Here is a 20535-nt window from a genome sequence, read left to right as displayed (position 1 = left end):
AGGGGTTTTTCACTTTCTTCTGCAGCATGGGGCACGAGTCACTTGCTGGTTTGAACTGGAATAAATGATAGATTCTCTGTAACTTGAGGTCTTTAAATCAAGATTTGAGGACTTCAGTAACTAAGCCAGAAGTCATGGGCCTATTATAGGAGTGAAGTGAGGTTCTATGTCCTGTGATGTGCAGGTGATCAGACTAGATGATCATGATGGCCCCTTCTGGCCTTAAAGTCTATGCGTCTAACATGTGAGGTAACAATTTTGACAATGATAGTTTTGATTAATGCTCCCCATTATTTAATACAGTAGCAGCTGGTATCGAAAATTAGTGTTGAGGCTGCAGATAACATTCTGCACTCTATCCCCTTTTGAAGTAGCTCATATTTTCCAAGTGAAAAATGGATGTTCCAGGGGCAGCAGGGGCATGTGCAAACAGGCCTATACTGTATATCTGGAGATAACCCCATAGAAGCCTGTACTCCATGCCTTGTGCCTTCTCCCTCTGCTGCAAGGCCAAAGGTAGAAAGATGTACAGCAACCTCCAAAGGATGGAGCTGCTTTAGCCTCATAGATACTCCCCATGTCAGCAAGAGGTACTACACCCAGCAGTTATCAGCCACATGACAGATAGGACATTACTGGTGAGGCTTCACAGCAATGATCAGCCAGCCCTGGATTTATATAATTTGTGCTGTTACATTTTATAAACAAGCACCTAGATGTCATGGTGCTAGGCACAAGTCATTATAATGTATATTTTAATATCCTAGCAGGCACTAACAGCATCCAATGGAGTTAAGGCTGCTAAATAGTTTCCATTATAACCACCAGTTTTCATTGGTTTTGAAGGCAATGGGAAGTGGTAGCCATTGAGAGATATTACAATTCTTTATAGAGATTTCCATAATAGAACGTTTGGCAGCTCCTGTTGCAAAAAAACTTTCAAATATGAAAAATAGCAGCAAAAATAACCAGTCACCCCAAAATTGTTTTTAAAACTACCCCTTCCACTAGATCAACTCTACAAGTAATGAAACAGAGTGATGGGCAGAGAAACCCTTGGGGCCAGGAGAAAGGGAAAGCTGGTGTGTGTGCACACTTGGGGAAATAGAGAGGGGGAAGTTAGGGTGTGCATACTTGACTTGCTGGGGCCTGGTGCCGAAGCCCGAGGGCTTCAGCCCTGGGAGGCGAGGTTCAGGTTATAAGCCCCTGCCTGGGGCTGAAGTCCTTGGGCTTTCCCCCGCTTCCCGCACCCGGGGCAGCAGGGCTCAGACTTTGGCTTTGGCCTCTCCATCCAGGGCAGCAGGGCTCAGGTTTTGGTCCCCCCTCCTACGGCCATGTAGTAATTTTTATTGTCAGAAGGGGGTCACGATGCAATGAAGTTTGAGAACCCCTGCTATGCCTTAATGACAGCCCCAGAACAAGGAAGTTTAGCAGTGACTGAGCTGGAGGCTAATTCCTGAAGCATACAGGCACCCCACTTCTGTTCCAGTTTCTTTACTTCACTCAGGAAGTGGGAATGTGGCACAATACCACCAAAGTCAAGGAAAAACAGGACAACTGCTCAGGTCTTGCCATGCACATACACATACCTGTAAGTACTCTCATGGCTCCATGCACTGCATTCAGGTCACCACTAACCAGCATCTCCATCAACAAGTTGAAAAGCTGGGGCCAAGCTTCAGGCCAGTCCCAGTGGGCTATGGCTGAAACTGCATAGGCAACACTTGATCGCACTTTACTAATAGATTCTCTCAGTCCATTGGGTAACAGCTCCCTTATGGCAACTTTTGCCTGCAGAGAATAATGATATTTAGCAAGAGAGATCACTTATCACACACAACAATATAGTGTTTTCAAACAGCTCTCATCACATTCTGAAATGTATAGCAGATTCTTTTGTTGTTAGCATCAGGTTTAAGGGAAGTATCAGTGTGATTTCAAAACATACACATTTGGATTCCTTTCAATTTATAAAGGAGACAGAGCACAACATGTAGAAATGTATTACTCTTCCCATATAAAACACACCCAAATATAAAAGCTTTCCCAAAAGTAAAGCTGTGATTAAAGTTTAGTTTATTCTTTATACACAGTTTTAATCTCATAAAATCCTTCAAAGGGAAGGAAAGGCATGAGAGCTCCAAGTAATTCCAAATAAAAAAAAGGAGCCTAGTCTTTCCTAGGAGTTCTAAATCTAGTGGAGAATATATCCAGGATGTCTGCTCACATTTAACCCAATTCCTAACACCTTTCATTTCTCCAATTAGTATTTCCCTTTCAGTGAACCCCAATCTAGATGTGCTTGACTTTACAACCTTAAACAAACAAACAAAAACTGTTAAAAGAATGTTATCTCTTAGGGTGTGTTTGTTTTTTCAAAGCAAACTAAAAAACGGAACTCCCTCATGCAGCATATTGACACAAATGGTTCATCAGCTTGAGCTAAGGGAGTAGTTGAGAGCAATAGTAGACTGTCATCCTCTATATGGGTCAGCACTAGAGGGAGATGAGAATTTACTAATAGGTTTGAAAGCAGAGGAATGGCAAGATTCAGAAATTGTGGGTTCCATTCCAGTCTCTAGAGGAGAGTGCACTTTGGTGGGAACAGGCTCTTCTGCCTGCTTCCCCACAAGTTTGTCCCCTTCCCCACCCCTTCCAACCTGTCATTGTTCCATTCAGCCCAGTCCCAGTCTTCTTGCCTAGCCAGTCGCAATCTCCTCTCTGGGGTTGCCTTCCTGAGTCAATCTCTTCCCCCACTTCTCGTTCCGAGTCTTCCTGCCCAGTCAATCCCAGTTCTCCCCCCACCCCTGCACCCAGTTCCTTGACTGATCTCAGTATGGGTCTCCAAAACAAGCCAAGCAGAAACCTTAGCTTTCCACAATGATAAAAATCAGTTACAGCAGACAAGCAACATGCAACCAATTCAGTATTAAACAGGAATCTTACCCTTTCTGTGGTCTCTGGATGCCTAAACTTGTCTGACTGGGAACACCAGTGAGTCTCCACATATTGTTTCAAAATTACAGATGCTAACTGTAAAAGGAGAGAAAGGACATGAAGCAGAACTAAAGGAATGGGTCACATTCAGAATAGTTACAAATGTCCCTCCTCATCCCTAAAAATGGGGTTGGCCAAAATATGAAATTCCCTGTGAAAGAAACAGGAAACTTGGTTGCAGAGACAAACGGAGTCTGTAGTTAGTTATTGTTCATTGACAGCATGCCTGATGCTATACAGAGTCTAGAGATGTTTGATGCCAGCTTCCTATTAGACCCACCCCCATCCCAGAACCTGCTCATCACCAAATCAAGCACCATATTAAATGGTTGATTAAAACTATGCCAAGCCTAACTCAGTATTAACAATATTTTAGAGATCTCTGGGAACATGTTTCTCAGGGCCCATTGTTTCCACCTAGCTAGAAAAGAGAAATGGTAAGAAGCAGATGGCTTCCCATGCTGTAAATTATAATGGTTCAACAATTAAAGAAGTCTGGCACTTGCTATTACCCAGATGGTTACTAACTACCAAGAAATGCCCAAACCAGAGAATCAAGGTCAGTGAGGTAATTTCTTTTATTGGACCAACTTCTATTGGTGAGAAAGACAAGCCAAAAAGAACTCTTCCTCAGGTCTGGGAAATGTACTCCGAGGGACACAGCTAATTGCAAGATGGAACAGATTGTTTAGCGTAAGTAGTTAGCACACACTCTAAGGGACTGTTCAAGGTAGAGTGGCCTGTTAAAATCTCTGCAGTCATAGGACAAAATGAGAGGATTTGTGGGTTAAAGATTGTTGCAATAAGCCATAAATCCAGTGTCTGTTCACTCCACGATTTTTAGTGTGTAGTAGAGTTATGAATTTAAGGACTGATCTGAACAGATCTGTGTCTGAACTAAGAACAGACATACTGAGTCAGACCATCTAGCCCCAGTATCCTGTCTTCCGACTGGCCAATGCCAGGTGCCCAGAGGGAATGAACAGAACAGGTAATTATCAAGTGATCCATGCCCCGTCGCCCACTCCCAGCTTCTGACAAACAGAGGCTAGGGACACCATCCCTGCCCATCCTGGCTAATAGACATTGATGGACCTATCCTCCATGAATTTATCTAGTTCTTTTTTGAACCCTGTTACAGTCTTGGCCTTCACAACATCCTCTGGCAAAGAGTTCCACAGGTTGACTACACATTGCAGGAAGAAATACTTCTTTTTGTTTGTTTTAAACCTGCTGCCTAGTAATTTCATTTGGTGACCCCTAGTTCTTGTGTTATGAGGATTAAATGATGTTTCCTTATTTACTTTCTCCATACCAGTCATAATTTTATAGACCTCCATCATATCCCCCCCCTTAGTCGTCTCTTTTCCAAGCTGAAGTCTCAGTTTTATTTATTTCCTCATATATAAGCTGTTCCATACCCCTAATCATTTTTGTTGCCCTTTTCTGAACCTTTTCCAATTCCAATATATCTTTGAGATGGGCTGACCACATCTGCACGCATTATTCAAGATGTGGGCATACCATGGATTTATATAGAGATGATATTTTCTGACTAATCTATCCCTTTCCTAATGATTCCCAACATTATGTTCGCTTTTTTGACTGCTGCTGCACATTGAGTGGATGTTTTCAGAGAACTATCCACAATGATTTCAAGATCTCCTCCTTGAGTGGTAACAGCTAATTTAGACCCCATCATTTTATATGTATAGTTGGGATTATGTTTTTCAATGTGCATTACTTTGCATTTATCAACTCTGAATTTCTTCCGCCATTTTCTTGCCCAGTCAACCAATTTTGTGAGGCCCCTTTGTAACTCTTCCTCCTTATAGGAAACCTGCACAACTCTTCCAAAGAGGAGCCTGGGAGCTTAAATTCATAATATGTGCTATTTATGCTAAACAATCTCTTCCACCTTGCATTTAGCTGTGACACTCGGAGTACCTTTCCCCAGCCCTGAAGAAGAGCTCTGTGTGGCTCGAAAGCTTATCTCTCTCATCAACAGAAGTTGGTCCAATAAAACGTATTATCTCACCCACCTTGCCTCTCTAATATCCTGGGACTAACATGGCTACAAACTACACTGCATAAAAAACAGAGGATGTAATTTTAACTAAGCTTCTAGGACATTTTATATTACACACAAATTTCCTTTTATTCTTTGTTTGCCAGACCTCCCCGACCCCCCACCCTTTTTTTTTTTTTTTTTTTTTTTTTTTTTTAAAAGAACATTGCTGAATTTTACTAAACCAAAAACAGGAAAACACAACTTCAGTTGTATTCGGTATCTAGTGGAATTTAGATAAGAAGATGGTATTGATAAAAATATAATCAGTTTTGGGGTTAAGCTGCTAAAATTTAATACACTTGTTCATAAGCATCACACTAGACAGACTTTCACTCTAGCCTCGACCTTTGTTAAACCAACATGGAAAGTGAATGACAAGGGGTATGTCTACACTGCATAAGCCTGTCCTTGAGTTCAGCTTATGTTGCATCTACACTGCAATTGTGCTAACTGGGGGCTCGGACCCAGGGTCCCAGGACCTTGCAGCACTGGAGGGTCAGAGCATGGGTCAAGCCAGGACACAAGATCCAAGCCCTAATGCTTTGCAGTATAGAGGCAACCCAGCTTGACTCAGGTCCTGGGCGTCCACCAGAAGTATCCCCCAATTCCATGCAACAACTTCATTAGTCCTCTCTATCCCAACAATCTGCAATCCATTCTATTAAAATGGAAGCCATTCTCCCCTTTGGTGTGCAGCAGCAGATCAGGTCAGCATTAACCCATTCTCTTCTAATCACCAATTTGCAAGCACAATATCAGAGAGCCTCCTGGATTTGCAAGAGAGCAAACCAACAAGCCTTTTGCAAAGTGAGCTGCTTCATGATTACAGGAGCACAGCCAAATTTTGGTGAATCTCTGGTGCAAGGCAAAGTAAATTGTGTATTTCAGGAAAAGCACCAGGAATGACCATGTGTACTAGCAGATAGCTAAAAAGCTGGCACTCTGCAGATTTTCCAGACAGGTGACCAGTGCAGCAAGCATATTAAGAGTCTGCAGAACAAGTACCGGAAGACCAGAGATAACTGCACCTCAGCTACTTGCCAATAACATTCCCATTTTATGATGACTGGTGGGAGTTCTGGATGCTGCACTAAACGCAGAGCCAGCAGTGCTTCATGACAATCTGGTCAGCCAGGATGGTCCCTGTTGGCACTTGAATATCTGATGAGAGCCAGCAGCAGGCTCTCAGTGAGGAGCATAGAGTGACTCTTTTAATGAAACCAGTCCAAGAGTAGGCTGTGGATCAGGATCAACAGCAAATGCTTGGTCCCTATTCGTTGAGCTTACAGAAAACCAGAGATAGACAGAAGCCGGAACCGAGCCCAGTAAACATATGACTCAATTTACAGTTTATTACAGTAACGGAAAGGATTTCTGCTGTAAGAAGCAATGCAAAAATGATAAGCCCCAGCTCCCAGCATGTGGCCACTAACGGCAGATTGTATCACGCCGCCTTGGAATACCCCCATCACATGGAGTTCAAAAAGGCAACATGGCATTTCAAACATTCATAAACAGCTGTAAACATTATTTCAACAGTTAAGTCACAAGATGGTTGCTAGGGCCATTCTTGTTTTCCTTTCAGTAATAAGAAATTTGCCATTCTGTAATCACTCATCCTGGGTCTATGGAACCATCTGTAAACAGTGAACGCAGTGTATGTGTTTGGGAAACAGTCTTCTATTTCCAAATTAGTCCATTTCAGTTAGAGGTAATCCACACAGTCTGTGGGTAACAAAATCATTTCTCCAAATATGAGTGGGATGTCAATTTTTTCCCAGAACTGTGCCAGGTGTGGGTGTAGGAAAGCTGAACATTTCAGAGTGTTTGTGTGCAGAAATAATAGGGTAAGCCATGTGTGAGCTAACAGCATCACGTTCATTCCTTCATGGATTCTGACCCAATCCTGGCTGATGATCATGAAAGGTTTGCAGCTAAGGAGGAATTCCAGATAGTTAGTCACATTGCAGGGAAGGGTATATTTTCCAGGCCACTCTGTATAGCTGACTAGTCCACTCCACTCACAAATGTGCTGTTTGATCACTATATGTTTAAATACTTCAGCTGCATACACTGCAGGTTTCCCTCCAGCAGTTTGGTCAGCCAATAGGGCACCATAAGAATGGTTATGTCTTCCAAAATATGAAAGGCCTGAAATGAGAGAAAAAGCCTTTTGCAGCAAGGGTGCTATACATCCCCCCCATATGGCAATTAGATATGAAATTTTTATGAAACAGGAAAAAAGGTTATAATTTTTAACTTACCATTGTCTCTGCACTTCTGTAACAGATTAACAAGGCTGTATCCGGAGACAGTATGAGGACTGAATCATGCCCTTCACAATGTATCAGTTCACTCTAGAAATGTTACAATTTATATCCTTGAGATTCCACAAAAAATTGTGCTTCTCGTTTTTTCCATTTAAAAAAATGAACTAATTTAGACAATAACCCTGTTTCTTGTCCTCTTTCAGTACCCTCAAGCTATACTGCCTACTGTTCTTCAGGAACTCGATCCCTGGCCCAATATACCTTCTCAGACCATTCCAAAATGAAGCATTTCTGTGATGAAGTTATGGCTGATGTTCTTGACAGGGCAGACCAGATAACACCCAGCCTCCAGAATGCTCACCTGTGGAATGTTAGCAATAGCAATCCATCTGATCTTAATTGAAAGGGATTCTCAGGCAGCTAGGATCCAAACCATTTGGAATCCCAGAACTTTTTTGGGAGAACAGAGATAGTTGTGAGAGGCACAGAACCTCACATACCTATTGTACTGGTCCCTCAGAATACTTTAGATATGTGAGAGGGTCACTGTTACAGCATATATTTTATATTAAAAAAATTAAGTGAACAAGTTCTAGATTCGCAGCTTTGCAGACAAGTCCTTCCCACTGTACTGGTACAGCTCAGAAAACAGAGCTCCTATACGCCACCCTCCAGCATGCCAACCTGATTAGAAAGGAGCACTCCAAGGATCAAGAGGACTACAGTCACTAGGCCTATACGGAGATTGTCAAGTGTGTTAAATGCAATGGTGTTTTGGGGAAATATTAATACTTGTCCACTATGCTCTGGACTAAGGTCAACAATCCATTTCACAGATGTCTCTGGAACAGCCATAAGGATGTACTTTTCATCCACTACTGACCTAGGCCAAAGTAGTAGTTAAATTTAATTAGCCTGTGTGTGGTTATTTACTTAAAAGCTAAGTTATCCATAGGGAGTGAATCTAGGACAGTCAATCTACAGAAAACAAGACATTTTAGCTAGAGAATTAGAACTTTTCAATGCACCTGGCTGTTTAACATGTCCATGTAAGTGGACAGTTGCCACAAATTGAACTTGGATACATCCACAATCTGTTTGTGGCATACAGCTACCTTTTATGTGCTAGTACCTTAAGAGTTCAGTTATCCAGTGCACAGCACAATTTTACCTATTACAATGGGACTGGGGCCAGGTGCTACCACAATACAAACAAACAAGTTAAACTGAACATTGTCAGCCTGAACCTCTATAAAGTCTAATTCTAAATCTAATCATTTTTCCCCATTTCAGGATTACAAGTGACAAAATTATTCCACTAGATTATTTATGATTATTAGAAATACCAAGGAAGCCACACGAGAAAATGATAAGATTTTGGTGTTTTATTTTGTTGTAAAATGCTTAGAGATTAAAAGGCACTAATACAAAAGAATATTTTGTGGCAGAGGGAAGATTATTTCCATTTCCTTTCTCCTCCCCTGCTATACCTCTCCCAACTAAAATTTTCAGGTTTTCTTGCCACCTAGTATTAAAATGGTATTTGTAAAATGAAAACCACTAAAGTAGTAAAATATTTGTATTAGAATTAGCATCACTGTAACCAACAAGAGGCGATGCAATTTTAAACTTGTTTTGGTAAGTAGTGAGCACATCGTATAAGAGCTGGTCATAGGAAATAACCTTGGATCGAGTAATCACGAGTTGATTTGGTTTAAATTAAATGGAAGGATAAACAAAAGCAGGTCAACTCTGATTTTTTATTTCTAAAGGGCAGACTTTGGGAGATTAAGGGAATTAGTTAAAGAAGTCAACTGAACTGAAGAGCTCAAGAACTTAAAAGTGGACAAAGCTTGCACTTCCTTAAAATCAACTATACAAAAAAAAAAAAAACTATCTGAAATTTGCATCCCAAATGTGATGCTGTATGGAATCTGAGGGACACTTTATGTTATCATTGATCCCATTATTGTAAAATTGCAAGGAATCTGACCAGATATGCCATGAAAGGTGTCAGTGAAAATGATAGGATTTGCAAAGTATGATCATCTTGTTTATATGTTTGTATCACCTTTGTATTATGAGTTACAGATATGTAGAGTATATCCGTATTTCCAAACTGGTGCTGTGTCTCTGGGTGACACCCCCAGACAAAATGCCATCAGCAGTAGGCCTGCTTGATGGCTCATCAAGGGACATCAGCTGTACAATGAACCCATTGAAGGGAGCCAAGAACTATACCTTATGATTCAGCAAGGCATGCAGGGACATGCCTATGGAGAAAACTCTAAGGCCTTTCAATGCCATGTGCTCTGAGTTTGTGTTTGAGACAAAGGAAGTACCAGACACATGGCAAAAGGACTATAAAGGGCAGATGAATCATCTCCATTTTGTCTTCAATCCTGCTTCTTAACTCTGGAGTAACTTTTCTACAAACTGAAGCTCTGAACAAAGGACTGAATGACTCATTCAAGTTGTGGATGTGTTCCAGAGGGATTTTCAAGCCAGCAAACTCACAAATACAGCTAACCTGATATATGGACTTTGAAGTGTTTGTATGTATGTGACTGCTTTACCATTTAACAACTCTTCTTGTTCTCTCTTTTTTCTTTATAATAAACCTTTAGTTTTAGATGCTAAAGGACTGGCTGGCAGTGTGATATTTTGGGTAAGATCCAAACCTATAATGACCTGGTAATGTGGCTGGGGTCAGAAGAACATTTTTTATATGTGAGCAGAGTTTTAAAATAACTTCAATATTTTTGTTCAATATCTTCATTAATGATTTGGAGGATGGCATGGACTGCACCCTCAGCAAGTCTGCAGATGACACTAAACTGGAAGGAGTGGTAGATACGCTGGAGGGTAGGGATAGAATACAGAGGGAACTAGACAAATTAGAGGATTGGGCCAAAAGAAATCTGATGAGGTTCAACAAGGACAAGTGCAGAGTCCTGCACTTAGGACAGAAGAATCCCATGCACTGCTACAGACTAGGGACCGAGGGGCTAGGAAACAGTTCTGCAGAAAAGGACCTAGGGGTTACAGTGGACGAGAAGCTGGATATGAGCCGATAGCGTGCCCTTGTTGCCAAGAAGGCTAACAGCATTTTGGGCTGTATAAGTAGGGGCAATGCCAGCAGATCGAGGGACATGATCATTCCCCCTCCATTCGACATTGGTGAGGCCTCATCTGGAGTACTGTGTCCAGTTTTGGGCCCCACACTACAAGAAGGATGTGGAAAAATCGGAAAGAGTCCAGCAGAGGGCAACAAAAAAGATTAGGGGTCTGGAGCACGTGACTTATGAGGAGAGGCTGAGAGAACTGGGATTGTTTAGTCTGCAGAAGAATGAGGGGGGATTTGATAGCTGCTTTCAACTACCAGAAAGGGGGTTCCAAAGAGAATGGATCTAGACTGTTCTCAGTGGTAGCAGATGACAGAACAAGGAGTAATAGTCTCAAATTGCAGTGGGGAAGGTTTAGGCTTGATATTAGGATAAACTTTTTCACTAGGAGGGTGGTGAAGCACTGGAATGGGTTAGCTAGGGAGGTGGTGGAATCTCCTTCCTTAGAGGTTTTTAAGATAAGGCTTGACAAAGCCCTGGCTGGGATGATTTAGTTGGGGATTGGACCTGCTTTGAGCAGGGGGTTGGACTAGATGACCTCCTGAGGTCCCTTCCAACCCGGATATTCTATGATTCTCACTGTACTGGACCTAGGTGTTGATTGGGAGCCAGAGAACTGGAATGCAATAAAGGGGATTGTGAGATTCCTTTTTTGTGTGTGTGCTTCTTGATAACCAGTGTGGGGATCAGAAGCACAGTTTGTGACTGGTTGAAGAGTTTAACTTCAGTGTTAACCACCAGTCTTTGGGAGAATCTGCTTTCCCTTTTGCAGCCTACCCTGACCTTGGTATTTTCAGTGAGGGCTACCCCAGGCACTATGGGTCACACCAAGCAAGGGGGGAAATCTTGCAGGGAAAGGATCCCGACTGAGCAGGATGACTAGCCTCCACAAAATGGTAATTAGGAGTAAACAGGGAATGAAAAAAGGAGTTGATCAAAAAAAAGCTACATCATGGAGATGAGAAAATGCATGTATAAAGTGGGAACTGCTAGCAGTCAGGCAAAATTAGCTTTCAACAAGGAAATAAAAATAAATAAGACTTTTTTAGAATAAGGAAAGATGAGGCTGGGCCACTATACAGTCTGACTGGGAAGGAGATTATCTTTAATCTAGGAATGACCCAAAAACTAAATGAATACTTTGCTCTAGTTTTCAAAAAGGATGATAATATGGAACTTTAGCTGGCACATGAGTTTGCTAGTCTGGTAGCAATGATTTTTAAATAGGTTATTTATTTGATGATAGTACCGTACGACTGGAGAGTAGCTAATGTTGTACCTATTTTTAGGGAATAAAAAGTGATCTGGGAAATTGCAGACCTGTTATTCTGACTTCAGTAGTATGCAAGGCTTTAGAACAAATTGTGAAGGAAGGAAACAAATTAACTTAAATAGAGGTAAATGGGGTGTAATACAACATGGGTTTATCACAGGCAGATCACGCCAGGCTAATCTGATTCCCTTCTTTGAGACAATAACTGCTTTTTAGATAAGGGAAATTCACTTGGACTTTAGTAAGGCATGAGACAGCACCACATAGAAAATTATTAGTTAAATTAGATAAAATGGGGATCAGTACAAGCACTGTTAGGCAGATAAGGAATGGCTAAAGGAAAATGGGGATCAGTACAAGCATTGTAAGATGGATAAGGAACTGGCTAAAGGGCAGAAGGCAACAGGTTGTCCTGAAAGGTGAAGTATCAGACTGAAGGAAGGCTTCTAGTGAAGTTCCTCAAAGATCAGTCTTGGGTCCAATCTTATTCAGTACTATTATTAATGACTTTGGCACAAAAAGTAGGTGTGCGCTAATGAAATTTGAGACACAAGGTTAGTGAGGTAATATCTTTTATTGGATCAACTTCTGTTGATGAAAGAGAGAAGCTTTTGAGCTACACAGGTACTTTTCTCAGTCCTAAAGACTCTATGTAGCTCAAAAACTTGTCTCTTTCACCAACAGAAGTTGGTCTAATAACAGATATTACCTCACCCACCTTCTTCCTCTAATATCCTGGGCCCAACACAACTACAAAAATCACTGCAAACTACTAACAAAATTTGCTCATAATACAATGTTGGGAGGCATCTTCAATACAGAGGAGGATCAAATATTATACAGGACATTGTGGATGACCTTGAACACTGAAGTGACAGAAATGGGATGAAATTCAGTTGTGACAAAGTCAGGCACTTTGGGTCTAAGAAGAAGAATTTCAATGGAGGCTCATCAGGTGGAAGTAACAGAGGAAGAGAGACCTGGGGGTGGGAGTCGATCACACGAAGACTGAGTCACCAATGTGATCCAGCTATGAAAAAGGCAAATATGATCCTAGCAAATATTAGGCAAGGCATTTCCAGCAGAGAGAGAGAGAGAGAGAAATATTAATGCCATTGTATGAGGCATTGGTAAGATCTCATTTGGAATACTGTGTACAATTCTGATCACTCATATTCAAGAAAGATTAAATTAATCTGGAACTGGTTCAGAGAAGAGCTACTAGGATGATTAGGGGACTGGAGGGCCTATCTTATAACAGGAGACTGGAAGGGCTTGGCTTGTTTAGTCTAGCAAAACAAAGGCTGAGAGGGGATATGACTGTCCTCTATAAATACTTTGGGGCCCGGGTAAACATCAGGGAGGGTGAAGAGCTAAGTAAGCTCAAGGACAATGTAGCACAGTGGTCAGCAACCTTTCAGAAGTGGTGTGCCGAGTCTTAATTTATTCACTCTAATTTAAGGTTTTGCGTGCCAGTAATACATTTTAACGTTTTTAGAAGGTCTCTTTCTATAAGTCTATAATATATAACTAAACTATTGTTGTATATAAAGTAAATAAGGTTTTTAAAATGTTTAAGAAGCTTTATTTAAAATTAAATTAAAATACAGAGCCCCCCGGACCAGTGGCCAGGACCCGGGCAGTGAGAGTGCCACTGAAAATCAGCTCACATGCCGCCTTCGGCACGTATGCCATAGGTTGCCTACCCCTGATGTAGCACAAGAACAAATGGATATAAACTGGCTATGAACAAATTCAGACTGGAAGTTAGAAGATTTCTAACCATCAGAGAGGTGAGGTTCTGAAATTGTCCCCCACCCCGCCCCAAAAAAAATAGTTGTGGGGGCAAACAACTTAATTAGTTTTAGAAGAGCTGACAAATCTTTTGAGTGCACTTGTATGACGGGGTTGCTTGTGACAGTAGGCGGCAGGGATCAACAGCCCTAGGGTTCACTTTCAGTTTGTGTCTTGTTTCTAACAGCTCGTGCTTCATGGTTTCAACTAGGCACCTGCAGAGTTCACAAAGGGTTATCCCCAACCCCCACCAATGTATTTTGGGAGTTTTATCACCATCGGGGATGGCTACGACTGGGGATGGGAAACCAGGCAGGGTGGGCCAAGGCTTTGAGATAGCACCAAGTAGTCTTTCTCCCAGGTGCTTGGCTAGCTAGTTCTTGCTCACATACTCAGGGTCTGATTGATCACCATTTGTGTGGTTGGGAAGTAATTTTCCCCCAGGTCAAATTCATCTTCCCCTGCAGTGTGTGGATGAGGGTCACTTTCCAGGATTTTCTGGGTATATCTCATTTAATCATTTCTATGCCATTGCGAGGGCCTCCTATTCTCTGCCTGTAGCACATAATAGTCTAGTCTACCGGGGAATATAATATTTTGGTCTAATTCCAGTTGCTGACTTTAATGCAGAGTGCTGGTTGCCTATGATATACAAGAGATCAGAACAGATGATCTGGTGGTCCCTTCCAGCCCTAAGCCCTGACTCTGGGATATGGCAATTTCCTCCATTATCATTAAAAATCCTTTCTGAATTCAGTTTAAATAGACTTTGAAGTCCATTGTATTAAAAACACAAAGTTTATGTATTATTGTGGAATTGTATGTAACTTCTATAGGGGAGAGACATGACTAATGCAAACCTTGGGAAGTGTCAGAGCTTCAAAGGACCATTTGAAACAATGAGCCAGACAAGAATGAACTTTATGAACCTATAACCTTGGAAAACCCTTTGGTGGGTTTTGAAGGATCGATCACCTGCCAAAGCCCTTATTTGAATCGGGGGTGGTCTCTGGTAAGCTTCTTAGCATGCATGTAAGGTTTTTTATTGTTTTTATTATGTTTTTTTCTGCAATGCTTTCACCTTAAGAAAAAGCGTGCTCGCTTAAAAAGAGCTTTGTGCCAACTTATACCTGTGGGCAATTACACTGTTTATGGCCTCTGAAGAGCATGCAAAGCAGGACTCCTTAGGCAGTCTGACTTGCTGAGGAACTCATTGTAGGAGGGAAGTGTACAGCCTGGAAAACCCTGGTCAGGAGGGAGAGAAATACAGGTCTCCATGCAAGAGACATGACAACTGAGGGGCTGGGAGCTTAAAGAGGGTGCCCTCAAGGGATTACGGAGGAAGAATACAGGTGTAGCTGACCTGAACTGTGACAATTAATATTGTCCATATTAAACTTTAAAAGGAAATGGGACATTCTTGTCCAGGTATAAAGCTGGCAGAATAGGGATGCTGTAGATTTGTAGCATATTTTATATACTTTAGCTACCAAAGTTGCATTCAGAATCTGCAATTCAATTTTATCCCTTGTGATTAGCCATAGCCACTTCAACACACAGTTGATCTTCTAGCAACCTGAGCACTATGCATCATCTTAATTACTGAACTGCCTGAAATTTGCAATTCAAGGTAGAAGTGTTCAATAAATATTTCTGTTCTGAAATTTGGAAAAAACTATGTAGCCATGTCATATATGATGCAATACTTTCCATTCTGATAGTAACTCAGGAGGATCTTAGTAAGAACATAAGAACGGCCATACTGGGTCAGACCAAAGGTCCATCTAGTCCAGTATCCTATCTTCCGACAGCAGCCAATTGCAGGGGTCCCAGGGGGAATGAACAGAACAGGTAATCACCAAGTGACCCAGCCCCTGCTGCCCACGCCCAGCTTCTGGCAAACAGAGGCTAGGGACACCATCCCTGCCCATCCTGGTTAATAGCCATTGATGGACCTATCCTCCATGAATTTATTTAGTTCTTTTTTGAACCCTGTTACAGTCTTGGCCTTCACAACATCCTCTGGCAAAGAGTTCCACAGATTGACTACGCATTGTATGAATAAATACTTCCTTTTGTTTGTTTTAAACCTGCTGACTATTAATTTCATTTGGTGACCCCTAGTTCTTGTCTTATGAGAGGAAGTAAATAACACTTCCTTATTTACTTTCTCCACCACAGTCATGATTTTATAGACTTCAATCATATCCCCCCTTAGTTGTCTCTTGGAAAAGACCCAGTCTTATTAATCTCTCCTCACAAAGCAGCTACAAAACAGCAGCTACTAAAGTTAGACATTTTTATGTCAGCAGACTCGGAAAACTTGTTTCCAAGAGTTTTACAAGAGCTGCCGAGGAACTCTCTGGACTGAAAGTTGATTTTCAATAATTCTTGGAATACCGGGGAAATTCCAGAAGACTGGGAGAAAGCTAATGTCATGTCAATATTTAAAAGAGGTAAATGGGACACCTCTCAGGTAATTATGGGCCTGTCAGCTTGACATTGATCCTGGGCAAAACAATGAAGCAGCTGATATAGGACTCAATTAATAAAGAATTAAAGGAGGGTAATATAATCAACGCCAATTAACATGGGTTCATGGACAATAGATCTTGTCAAACTAACTTGACTAGATAGATAAGGATTACAAGTTTGGTTAATAAAGGTAACAGTATCAGAGGGGTAGCTGTATTAAGTCTGTAGCCACAAAAATGACAAGGAGTCCTGTGGCACCTTAAAGACTAACAGAATTATGTGAGCATAAGCTTTCGTAAGTAAAAGCCCACTTCTTCAGATGCATGATGTGTTGATGTAATATACCTGAACTTCAGTAAGGCATTTATCTTGGTACTGCATGACATTTTGACTAAAAACCTAGAATGATACAAAATGAACATGGCACAGATTAAATAGATTAAAAACTGGCTAACTGACAGGTCCCAAAACATACTTGTAAACAGGGAATCATCATTAAGCAGGTGTATTTTTAGTGGGGTCCTGCAGAGATTGGTACTTGGCCCTAATCTACTTATTTTTAATCAATGACTTGGAAGACAACAAACTAAGCACTGATTAAATTTTCAGCTGACAAAGATTGGGGGAGTGCCAAATAATAGAGAGGACAGGTCACTGATACAGAGCGATCTGGGTCGCTTGGTAAGCTGGGACCAAGCAAACAATACGTGTTTCAATACAGCCAACTGAAAGGTCATACATCTCATAACAAAGAATGTAGGCTGTACTTACAGGATCAGGGATTCTAACCTGGGAAGCAATGATTCTGAAAGACTTGGGAGTCATGATGGATAATCAGCTGAACATGAGCTCCCATTGCAACACTATAGCTGAAAGGACTAATGTGATGCTTAGATGTATAAACTGGATTACCTAGTAGCAACAGGGAGATCATACAACTACTATATTTGGCACAGATGTAACCGCTACTGCCATACTTTGTTGATAAATTGGAGGGAGTTCAGAGAAGAGCCACAAGAATGATTACAGAATTGGAATACATCCCTTACAGTCAAAGACTAAAGGAGCTTAATTTATCTTAACAAAAGAAAAAAGTTAAGGGGTCACTTGATCATAGTCTATGAGTACCTACACAAGGAACAAATTTGATAATAGAGGGGTCTCTTCAACCTTGCAGACAAAGGTATAACACAAGATCCCATGGGTGGCAAAGGTGCAAATTTTTAACAGTGAGACGAATTATCTATTGGAACAACTTACCCACGGTTGTGCTGAATCTCCATCACTGACAATTTTTAAATCAAGACAATCTTTTTCTAAAAGATCTGCTCTAGTTCAATCAGGAACTAATTCAAGGAATTCCTATGGCCTGTGGTATGCAGAAGTGGTCAGAATAAATTATCACAATGGCCCCTTCTGGCCTTATCTATGAACCTGTAGACCAGAGGTTCTCAAACTGTGGTACGTGTACCACCTGTAGCATGTAAACTTTATGTTCCATCTAGTCACTTTACAATAATTTAAGAAAGCAGTATGGGAAGCAAAGTTTGAGACCTGCTGTTTTAAACCATTACAAAAGCAGATTTTTATTACTTTGCTATGTGTTTTCTGTGTTGTGGCAACATCCGTGCGTACAATCTATAAGTCCCCTCTCTGTTGTCAGCCTGGTGACAAACTCAAAGCGTTTAAGGCACTGCCCCCCCTCCTTAGCAGCTTGCCACACACTTCTCCTCAGTGGAAATATTCCAAAGCTACAGAAATAGAGTACATAGTCCTGCATTCCCCATCTAGCCCCTGGCTGAGCCAATCCACCCTGGGAGGTGCACTGATGTTATCTCATTAGGGGAAACATTTAGCAATGTAAGAAATTTGTTTTTCTGTGATGCAGCCACAACCATTGTGCATGCTGGGTATGATCAACAGTGCTTGGACAATCTTCCTTTCCTCCCTATATGTGGTTAGACGCTAAGGGAGAAGGTAAGGTAATAGGATGGGCAAGACTCATCTCAGAACCTTATGTCTAAAAGCAGCATTAGCCAATAATACCTGGTTGAGGTGGCTGTACCTAGAGAAAGTGTCAACTGAGCACCAGGTAGCTCAGCAGTGTTCAGGAACAGAGGCTTCTCCCTCTCAGCCCAGAAGCTGGCTACCACTCTGGCAGAATGGGCCTTGAGCTTCTTAGGACAGGAAAGATCTGCTAAAGCATAACAATGCTAGGTCTGATCTAGTAACAAGTGACATGAGATGCCATTCCCTCCAACATGGAAATCCTCAAAAAGGATGAAAATGGAACAGGATTTCTAGAAGCCAGCTGTCACAGAAAGATGGTAAGACAATGCTACCCTGCTCACTGATGCCACCCCGTATATAGATTCTATTCTATAGAGGTGCTTATACCACCATCACCACTTTAGTGTCAGAGCACCACATGTACTGAGCTTGAACAGCATTATTATGAGAGGTAGTCACACATGGATAATAGTCATGTGATTTTTGACAAAAACAAATTTAAAAGAAAATGGAGTAATGCTAATTGGAAAATAATACCTATGACTTCTCATCTGCACATATAAATAGCAAAAACAGTCAGCTATAGAACAAGCCAGCAAGAGAATGTTTCCCATTCCCACATCCCCACACTAGTTCCCCAGTCCTCAAATCAGTTACCGAAAAAAGCTATTATGTAGTTTTGGTTATTATAAATGTGATTAAGTGCTGAGCACAAAAACATTCTCATTGCTACATGCTCCAATATATTAGATTTCTAGAGAAACAGTATTTAATTTTACTTTTTTTTTAAAAAGGAAGTATGAGTGGATAGTTTTTACAACAAAAGTTATAATCCAACTCTTCTCTACAGCATGCTTGAGAAGACTCACCTGACGAATGGCCAATACTCCCTGGGGATCTACAGTCAGTTCTGCTAAATGAACGCCAAATTCTGCAAGAAAGAATATCTAAAATGAGACTAAGAATAGAATATCTAATTGAAACTAAGAATAGAATTAACATTCGCATCAAGAGATTTAAGCCAACAGCACAGTATAAATCACAAAAAGAATTTTAGCCTGCATCTTCTGGAAGGCTCAATGCTGACAAAGTGAGTTATATGCATGAAGGAGAAGACAGCCCCATAGAGTAGCTTCTCTGCTGAATTGAAGGCATCCAAATTCTCCCCCTCTCAGAGTTTTTTATAACTGCTTTTTATTCTAAGTGAAAGACTGTAAGGACAAAAAAAAGAATTTTGTTACCAATTTAAGTTACTATAGACTTATGCGCAAACAATGACATTAAGTGAGCACCTGCACAGAAGCAATGAAAAAGATTCACAAATGGAGCTATATGTAGTGCCCTACCAAATTCATGGTCCATTTTGGTCAATTTCACAGCCATAGGATTTTAAAAATCATAAATTTCATGATTTCAGCTATTTTAAGCTGAACTTTCAGGGTATTGTAATTGTAGGGGTCATGACACAAAAATGAGTTGTGGAGGAATCGCAAGGTTATTGGGGGGAGGAGGGGAGGGAGGGAGTTGTGGTGCTGCTACCCTTACTTCTGTGCTGCTGCTGACATGGCACTGCCTTCAGAGCTGGGCAGCTAGAGAGCAGTGGCTGCTGGCCAGGAGCCCAGGTCTGAAGGCAAACCGCCCCCAGCAGCACAGAAGTAAGGATGGCATGGGATAGTATTGCCACCCTTACCTCTGCGCTGCCCCGTGTGCCCTTCCTCCTCCCCCGCCCCCTGCTGGCTTGCTGCATCCCTCCTCAGTCCCCCACCTGCCACTCACCCCTATGGTGCCAACTTCCCCTCTGCTGGGTGGGTGCTCGCCCACCCCTCTGCTGGGTGGGTGCTCGCCCACCCCCCTGCCTCTTCCCACCCAAGCATCCACCCTCACTCTGCCCTCATTCCACCCCCTTCCTCCAAGTCCCTGCTCCTGCTCTGCCTCTTCTCTGTCTCCTCCCCTGAGCGTCCCACATCCCCACTCCTCTCTCTCCCTCCTGGAAAGCGCTAAGCACCATCAAACAACGGTTAAGCGGCGGGAAGCGCGGTGGGGGGGGAAGCGGGGATGCAGCACACTGGGGGGAGAAGGAGGTGAGGAGGGGGGAGCTTGGCTGCGATTTTTCCCCGTGGGTGCACTCACAGAGTCGACGCCTCCCTCCAACTCGCCTCCTTACCTGAATATTGGGACAAATAGCATCCTGATTGTACATTGATCGGGACACGGGACAGTCCTTATTTTATTGGGACATTTGGTCACCCCGGGGCGGGGTCTGCGTGCTGAGGGAGTGGGGCTTGGTGGGGTGGGGGTCTCGGTGCAGCTAGTTGGGGTCTGGATATGGGGGCTCAGGGTGGGGCATCAGGTGGGGAGTTGAGTGCAGGGATCTCAGTGGGGGGTGGTCTGGGTGCAAGGGTGGGGGTCCGGAGGCAGGGTGTCTGCGTGCAGGGGGGCTCCAGATGCAGGGATTGAGGTTCAATGGGGTGGGGTTTGGCTAGGGGAGTTCTAGATGTACACGGTGAGGCCTGGCAGGGG

At 42.2% G+C, this 20535-nt stretch overlaps 1 protein-coding gene across 3 annotated transcripts in view; it reads right to left on the bottom strand.

Moving 5' to 3' along the window:
* The window catches only part of IPO9 (importin 9), a 185059-nt gene that overhangs the window by 131027 nt on the left and 33497 nt on the right, over positions 1 to 20535 (bottom strand). For 2 of the 3 annotated variants that reach the window (XM_054025480.1, XM_054025477.1), the window contains exons 2-5: positions 18885 to 18946; positions 7333 to 7425; positions 2947 to 3033; positions 1590 to 1791 (exon numbers count right to left, since the gene is read on the bottom strand). In XM_054025480.1, the coding sequence (XP_053881455.1) occupies positions 1590 to 1791; positions 2947 to 3033; positions 7333 to 7425; positions 18885 to 18946 (444 nt within the window). The remainder of the gene's footprint in view (positions 1 to 1589; positions 1792 to 2946; positions 3034 to 7332; positions 7426 to 18884; positions 18947 to 20535) is intronic. The other variant, XM_054025479.1, reaches the window with a different exon arrangement.

The sequence above is a fragment of the Malaclemys terrapin genome, chromosome 4 (assembly GCF_027887155.1).
Source record: "Malaclemys terrapin pileata isolate rMalTer1 chromosome 4, rMalTer1.hap1, whole genome shotgun sequence".
In the NCBI taxonomy this organism is placed as follows: domain Eukaryota; kingdom Metazoa; phylum Chordata; order Testudines; family Emydidae; genus Malaclemys; species Malaclemys terrapin.
This window is presented reverse-complemented; position numbering and strand designations above follow the sequence as displayed.